Source organism: Salminus brasiliensis, chromosome 17 (genome assembly GCF_030463535.1).
Source record: "Salminus brasiliensis chromosome 17, fSalBra1.hap2, whole genome shotgun sequence".
In the NCBI taxonomy this organism is placed as follows: Eukaryota; Metazoa; Chordata; class Actinopteri; order Characiformes; family Bryconidae; genus Salminus; species Salminus brasiliensis.
The window spans coordinates 33,557,464-33,566,101 of NC_132894.1; the positions used below are offsets into that span (position 1 = coordinate 33,557,464).

Genomic DNA, 8,638 nt, shown 5'->3' on the forward strand with positions numbered 1-8,638 from the left:
CTAGCTCTGTTCACCTGAGAAGTTGGATTCAGACCTAAGAAAATATTAAACAGGAGAGAATATGAGGAAAATATCACAAATATATTTAAACAGATGATATGGTATATATAAGTGTTTCTCAACCCTGGTCCTGGAGCCCCACTGCTCTGACCAGGTGTGTTGGGAGCAGGGAAACCACTAAAACCTGCAGTGCAGTGGGCTTTCAGGACCAGGGTTGAGCATCACTGGCCTATACAACCCTAGCTTTGCTGCTAGTTGTGAAACCTTTGAAAATTGAGCTAATACCATGACAAAGATTATTAAAAACCTGTAGATCAAGACCTTTGAATTAATATTGCAGATTGTTACTTACATGCATGCATCAGGGTTCTTGGCGTCCATGTGGCTTTTGTATTCCAGAATTGGAGGGATGCTTTCTTCATCTTCAGGCAGCTGCACAAAATAATACCAAAAACAACAACATAAGAAATGCAGGGATTTTACAAGCCAATGACTTTGTATCACTGTTATATGATTTTATGACAGACTATATTATTTATTAATATATCTCAGCATAAAAAAGCATGTTTTCACTCACCTCCCAGTAAACCTCATCATCAAAGCAGTTGTCATCTGCTGGGTCTCCCCAGATCGGCAGCCTCAGAATAACACCTGCAAATATTAAAGTTAAAAAATGACCAACTCATCACTTAAATTAATGGAAGTTGATGCACAAAGTTCAACCGGAGGATTACGTACCTACTATTGCTCCACCAACAACTGCAAAGACAAGAGCTACACAAAGCCCCGCAGCTTGGTAGCCTCCCTGTTGTCCTGGGGTCCTTTTCGTGCCCACCAACTCAAAGACGTGGATCAGTCTGAGGAAGAAAACCAATATGTTGACATTGCTTCTATATTCTCCATGTCCAATTCTTAATGTCCTCTCCAACTTCCAAAAATTCATCTCTACAAGCGAACTCACCCCTCATGTGAATAAACAGACTCGCTTGCAGCTGCAGCTGTAACGGCGCCTACAACTGCTCCTAGGAAGCCTGGCATTGCGTGCAGATTGTGGACTCCACAAGTGTCCTGGATCTTCAGATACTTCTCCATGAAAGGCTGGGTGGAGAAATGAGCGTTTTAGCATTTAGCATTGTAACTGAACCTGTCTACATTCAGAAGGTATCCGCCATTTCTGCAACACTTACAGACAACACCAGGTAGCCGAAGGTAGACAGGATCCCGCAGCAGAAGCCGACAATGAGCGAGCCATAGGGCGTGATCATAAATTCTGAGGCCGTTCCCATGGCAACGCCTCCAGCCAAGGTGGCATTCTGGATATGGACCTAGAGCACGAAGATCAGATATGTTACATGCTGTACTTTGAAAAGATCTCACAGTGGAATGACAATCAGTCATCTTTGCTCAGCAATCACAGTCACATGGTCAGTGAATTGTGGAAAATTACCATGTCCAGCTTGCCCTTTTTGGCTGAGAGACTGGAGATAGCGTAGCTCGTGAGGACGCTCGCAGCCAGGCTCAGGTAGGTGTTGATGGCTGCTCGGTGTTGGCCATCTCCGTGGTTCGCAATGGCAGAATTGAAACTGGGCCAGAACATCCAGAGGAAGAGGGTTCCTGGGAAGAGAAAAGCTTCCCGGTTTAGGAACCAGCTCTATTCCTGGGCCAAGAAATTTGACAGGTAATAAAGGTCCTTTGAACCCACCTATCATGGCGAAGAGGTCAGAGTGGTACACCGAACCGTTTAGACGTTTGCTCTTGTGCAGATTTGGTCGATAGAGAATCCATGATATGACCAGACCATAATAACCTCCAAAAGCGTGGATGGTCATGGAACCACCAGCATCTCTGACCTGTACCAAATTCATAGACTGGTTAGGATCACTTTGCAGTTTGCACATACAGTATTGTTAGAGTAGGTAAGTGCAAATGGGTAGTCAGTGTTACGTACATGAAGAAGTTCAAGGATGATGTACTCTTCCACCGCAAACAAGGTGACTCCAAACAAGGTCATCACCATCAGCTGTACGGGACTGACTTTGCCCAGACATGCTCCATATGCAATCAAGGACGCAGCCACACAGAAGTCAGCATTGATGATGCTGGGACAAAAGAGACATACAACACATAAGACCTTCAGTCTCAGACCTGGTCCTCAGGGACCCCCAAATAGTCCACATGTCTGCTGTATCTTTACATGTTGTGAGTTTATTCGGAGGAAAAATCTGGACCATGGTCCAGGGTCCCAATTTGAGAACCTTTCCACAAAGACGTGTCTCACCTTTCCACTCCGATTTTGATGGTTCCATCAACTGGGTCAAGAGAATGGAACCAGCCTTGCATCAACAGGGCCCACTGAATACCGAAGGCAGCAATGAGGAAGTTGAAGCCCACTCCACCAAAGCTGTAGCGCTTCAGGAAGGTCATAAGGAAACCAAAGCCAACGAAGATCATTACATGAACATCCTGGAAACCTGATCAATAAAGGAGTCAAGAAGAAAATATAGATGTTTAGACAAAGCAATAATGGGAGTATGTATCTATTTAATTGCTACGCCTGAGGAATCGGAATTCCAAAAAATCTGTTGCCTTCTAGGTTGGATATCATAAGACGGACGAAGGCTGGATCGTGGCCAACAGGCTCACTGGAAGAATGACAGCCTTGTTGTTTGAAAAGATGCTTTAACAGATTAGTGACTATTAGCGGATTAGTAGACTATTAGAAGGCTTCAGGAATTTGTCATCTACAAATCCCATTTCCGGCTAATTAGGGCATTTTGTAAAATGCAATAAAAAGAAGAATCTATAGTTGGTTTATTTTCTTTACTTTACATAAACTTTATTTAACTGACAAAAGATTAAAAAAAAAGATTTCCCATGTTTTCACTGACCAACTTTATTGTACTTTGTAAATACACTGCTAAAAATATAAGTTCCTCAAGGGACTTTTAGGGATTCTTCAATTTAAAACTGTGAAGGAATCTCTGAAGGTGCTTTGAGGAACCTTCAAGGAACCTTTTACTTCTAAAAACCTTTTCTTGAAGAATCCTCAAAGCTCCTTTAGAGGTTCCTCTACGGTTTCAAACCGAAGAACCTCCAAAAGTTCCTCAAGGAAGCACGTTGGGCCAGTTTGGAACTGAGAATACTAATTGTATGCGTTTTCAGAAGTGCAATTTCTGCTCATTCATGCCTGATGCCTGGTGCTTGCCTCTGTCTAATTCTCACATCTTCATAATGCGGCATAGATGTTCCGGATCCATGATGTTTGACTTTCTGGCTTGTACGTTTTTTCGAAGAACTCTCGAGTCCATGTGGCTGTATTTATCACAGTAGCATGATTTCTTCAGATTCCCAGCATCATTTCACAGTAATATGTGTAATGTGGCACTTCTCTCACAAAGTTTAGCACAAAGTGATGATCTATTGACCCATCTTTGTATTTGGTGGATTGCCAATTAAATTGCTAAATTGCAGCATAAGAGAATGAGCAAATCACAGATTCTCTTTTTATTGTATTTTACAACGAATCCGAACCTTTCTAGAAAAAATGGATTTGCAGATTAAACTAGAATGCATTTAAAATGGCAGTCACTAATGTGGATGGATAACAGAGTGATATAAAGTCAATAGTATACTTGTAGATGATCTACAGTGAAGCTCAGTTGATTCTCAATAATATTAGGGTTAGGGTTTGAACAAGGGCTATGTTTCGGGTTACGATAAAGTTTAAGTTAAGTTTTAGCATTGAGTGTAAGTGTTAAAAACATGTTGACTAATTTTTAAACTTTTTGCATTTTGAGACACACCAATGATATAGACACCATTATTACACTGCAAAAAGTTATATTCTGGCAGGTGAAAACGCATGAAAACCTGGTTAATCCATCCATACATATTGTTTATTGTAATATTGCAGGGATATTACTTGATTATTTAACCTCTTAACTTGTGTTCACATGTTTTAATTGTGGAAAATTCTACATCTAAAAATATTTTATTGGTATATAAGTTAGCTTTGTAAGAGGACTTTGACTAGACTGAAGGTTAGTTCAGTTGCAAAGATAGCATCTCTTGCAGTGTATATAATCTGTGTATATACACTATAATATAATATAGTCATATATATATATATATATATATATATATATATATATTCAAGGCAACAAGACTCATTAATAAAAAAATCTATACTCACTGGGATATCTGTAGTAGAAGTCATTCTCGCTGTCACTTGTAATATTATTTTCCTTTTTGTATGTCGACCAGTGTGCATCCACCTCTGGATTATAGCGCACAAAGGCTCCAAACAGGATGACCATAGCAATTTGCCACACGAAGCAGACGGCGGGTAGACTGATCCGGACATTGGTGTTCTTGGGACGGCACCAGAAGTTTTTGCAGCAGTCTTGGAAGTTCCCCATGGTGGCTGTCTATCGAAGTGGACCTTTGTTTCAGGAGCTTGTGACAATTGATGCTGACTGCAGGAGCATTTATAGCCCAGTTTGTAAAGGCGTGCCACATCTGGACACTCGTCTGGCTGCTTTAGGTGCACCTCTGACACATGACCAAGAACAAAAAAAAAAAACGGTCCTGCGGGATGCGCAAGACACATTTTCTGATCAAGATCTGGAATGTTCTTCAGTTCTCGAGTGCTGATATAGTTTGGCAGTGAACTTTAAAAGATACTGGAAAGACTGGAACTTCCTTGAACATTGCAAAATGCCCAGAATTAGTTGAACATTTAAAGCAAGCATTGTAGTTAACAAGAAATGCAATGATCTTCAATTATTGAAAATATCAGGACAAAAGGCATGATGTGAGATCAACGAAGACTGCTCGTTAAAAAGAATAAACCAACATGAAGACCCTAAGGCTGTCTACGGGGGAAAAGAGAGCAAATTGCTTTGCACAAGCATTGGGCAGAACCAATACAACAATTCAGACTATCCTGCAAAAGAAAGAAACCTCCAGGGCACCAACAACCACAAACTGAACAGGTTGGCCAGGGAAAACAACAGCAGGTCATGACAGAAACACTGTACGAGCATTGAAGAACCACAATCAGTGTCAGTGACATCCCCCAAAAAACGCACAGGTATCTCACACAGGTGTGAAGGTATCTCAAGCCCCTATTTAAGGGCTTAGAAAGCAGAAATATAGAAGCCACTGCACCAGATGCAAACCACTCATCAGCTGTTAGCACTGGAAGGTCAGACTGGAATTTGCAAAATGGAACCACATAAGTTCTGAAAGGTTTCATACTGGACTCAAGAAGGAACACTTAGCTACCAAAGGGATGGGAAGGCCAAAGTGTGAAAAAAAGAAAATATCTATTCATGATTTAAAATATACAAGTTCATCAGTGAAGCATGGTGGAGGTAGTGTCATGTCTTGGGCTTCCATGGCAGCTCACTAATCTTTATTGACCAAGCAATTCATGATAGTTGTAGCTGACATGTACAGAATTCAACTTACAGAGAAATGCATTCAGTCTAATCAGGAGGAACCTCATCATGAAGCAACACAATGATGAAAACACACAGCTATCACAGCTAAGGACTCAATGAGTGGAAAAAATTAATAGTTTTAGACTGTCCAAATCAGTCATCAGATCTTAACCCAACTGAACATGCAGTTCAGCTCCTGAACAGAAGAGTAAAAAGAGAACAAAAGCATCACCAAAAAACCTTCACATAGTATGAGTGGACCCATCGCAAGCCACCATTCAAGGACTTTGATAGCTAAAATATAGGAGCCGCCAAACACTTATCAGCGGTTAAAAGTGGAAGGTCGAATTTGAAATTGCAAAGAGGAACTACAAAAGCCACTTTTCCAAAATGATGGAAAGGCCAACTTATAGAGAAAGAATAGATCTGCTCATGTTCCAAAACATACAGGTTCATCTGTCAAGCATGGTGGAGGTAGTGTCATGTCTTGGGCTTGCATGTTTGCTTTTGGGCCAGGTCCACTAATCTTTATTGATGATGTAATTCATGATGATTAGCGCAGAAGGAATGAGTAAGTCTACAGAAACGAATTTGCAGAGAAATGCATCAAAAACTAAGCCAGAGGAATAATGACTAAATAACACAACCGAGGACTAGACACGAGTGAAAAAAAGAAAAGTTTTGAAGAAAGGCTTTGGGCCAGTCAATCACTACACCCAGCATGCATTTCATCTGGTTGATGATGTAAAATAGTTGCCAGCTTGATGCAGCTATGAGTGCTGATTTTAATTTGCAGCTAGGCTTCAAAAGACGCCTTGGTTCAACAGGTTAAAGAAATCGTCTTGCTCAAGTGCGCACATTGCAACTTAATGACTGGTCACATTGTTCTTCCTAAGGGTACATTCCAGATCTCTATCAAAACTTTCGTGGTAATATGAACTCTTTAAAGGTATTATATAACCGACCATTGTTACACACTTGCAACTGAAACCACAGTAAACTATTTCCTTTCCCAGTTTTTTTCCATTCCCAGGAATTTGTAATTGTGATCATTTACAGTGCATGTGAAAGACAAATAAAAAATAACATCTAATAAATAATTAAAGCAATACAAAAGCATGTTGTCATGACGAATGATGACATGAATATTGACTCCAAGCTAGGTTCTGGCAATTCTGGAGATTGTTGGTGGAGTTCTGGCAATTCTGGAGAGTGTTGGTGGAGTTCTGACAATTCCGAAGAGTGTTTGTTGAGTTCTAGCAATTCTGGACAGTGTTGGTGGAGTTCTAGCAAATTCTGGAGAGTGTTGGTGGAGTTCTGGCAATTCTGGAGAGTGTTTGTGGAGTTCTGGCAATTCTGGAGAGTGTTGGTGGAGATTTAGCAATTCTGGAGAGTGTTGGTGGAGATTTAGCAATTCTGGAGAGTGTCGGTGAAGTTCTAGCAAATTCTGGAGAGTTTTGGTGGAGTTCTGACAATTCTGAAGAGTGTTGGTTGAGTTCTAGCAATTCTGGAGAATGTTGGTGGAGTTCTAGCAAATTCTGAAGAGTGTTGGTGGAGTTCTGGTAATGCTAGAGAGCACTTTCAGAGATACTAGAGAACATTAAATTGTTCAAACAATTCCAATCACAATTAACCTTTTAAATGTAAAGTGTCATTTATGTAGAATTCAGTTTTCTGATTGATAACAGAATACAGTCATATGCAAAAGTTTGGGTACCTCTGGTCAAACCTTTTCGTGCCCTCAACAGAGACACGCTTCTGCGCATTTGTATGCACAGTTTATGCAAGTTGATTTTCAAGTGTATTTCATCTATCCAATATACTAAATTTAGAAGATAAATATGTTTTGCTCCTCTAACTATTGGAGAAAATGCCATATTTAAGTTTAGTTCTGAGAACTGAGCACTTGTTTTTAATAAAATTTAATAAAATATGTAATTTAAACCAAAGTATCAAAACTTGGCACAGGACTGTAATAACCCTGTAGTGGAAGTGCTTTAAATTTTATGTAATTATTTAATCTTCAAACCCTCCATGAATTATCTCCACTATCAACCAATTAACCCTCCTCCACAAGTGTGTGTTCGCATGTATATGCAGGTTCTTGTGCAGGTTCTTGTGCGTTGTGTCACCTGATCAGCCCTCCTTTGCAGACTGAAGGCCTGTATGTGTGTGTGTGTGATTGACATGAGGTGTGCCACTGTCAGAGATTACTGAGGTATCAGTGTGACAATCTTTGCTCTGAAAGTATAGCTGGAATCTTTGCCCTGCGAGTACAGCAGGAAAGCATGTGACGCCTTGCGAGGACTGCAGATCGTTATCAGGGCAGCATTCCAGCAATCACTGCAGTCACATGTGTTCTTTTTGCATGCACGATGCATTCCTACAGGCATGGCTGGAAAAGCTATTGACTCTCTGCACAATTCAGAATCAGGGTAGTGGATTTATGGGCACACATCGTAGATTTCCTCAAGACATCGTCTGATTTCTTTGTTCATATCATGAGTTCATGCTTTTCCATTTCTCCTGACTTGCAGCCAAGGAGCCATGCTGTCAATCTTCCCACGTTGAAACAGTAACCACCAATCAGAGAGAGTAAAAGCTCACACACCTTCTGGTGTGGTATGAAGCCTGTCATCAAAGGTTTGCAAAAGCAGGCTGTACTAATCAGACAGTTATGTAGACCTGCAGGTTCATTAAAGGGCAAAGAGGGATCATTTGTCTTTATGTCTTATGAGAACACAAAAGTTGATCTGAGCCATTCAACTAAACTCATCTTCAACCTCTTCAGTATTCAGAAATAACTTCACGTGCACTCTGAAAAATAAAGGTCCTTCAAATGGTTCTTTGAGTGATTGTGGAGACCTAGTAATTGTGGAGAGTGTTGGTGGAGTTCTGGCAATTCTGGAGAATGTTGGTGGAGATCTAGAAATTCTGGAGAGTGTTGGCGGAGTTCTGGCAATTCTGGAGAGTGTTGGTGGAGTTGGTGAAGCCTGGTGAATGGATCTTCATAGAAGATCCATGTTTGGGTCCATAAAGAACCAACTCTACATCAAGGGAAAGTTCTCTAGACCTTTAAAATGTTCTTAATACATGCATATTATAAACGTGGTTCTTTATGGAACCAAAAATGGTTCTTCTATGGCATCCTTCACTTATTCAGGACTCTGGTTGGAATTTAAGTGTCAGGCAGG

At 40.6% G+C, this 8,638-nt stretch overlaps 1 protein-coding gene across 1 annotated transcript; it reads right to left on the reverse strand.

The window, feature by feature from the left end:
* On the reverse strand, positions 1-4,418 carry LOC140538562 (ammonium transporter Rh type C-like). Its single transcript, XM_072661171.1, has 11 exons — positions 4,193-4,418; positions 2,279-2,471; positions 1,949-2,099; positions 1,703-1,850; positions 1,448-1,614; positions 1,188-1,325; positions 962-1,098; positions 739-857; positions 578-651; positions 353-432; positions 1-34 (listed from the first exon to the last, which is right to left on the reverse strand). The coding sequence occupies exons 1-11, from the start codon at positions 4,416-4,418 to the stop codon at positions 1-3; spliced, it is 1,467 nt and encodes a 488-aa protein (XP_072517272.1).
* Positions 4,419-8,638: the final 4,220 nt, after the last annotated feature.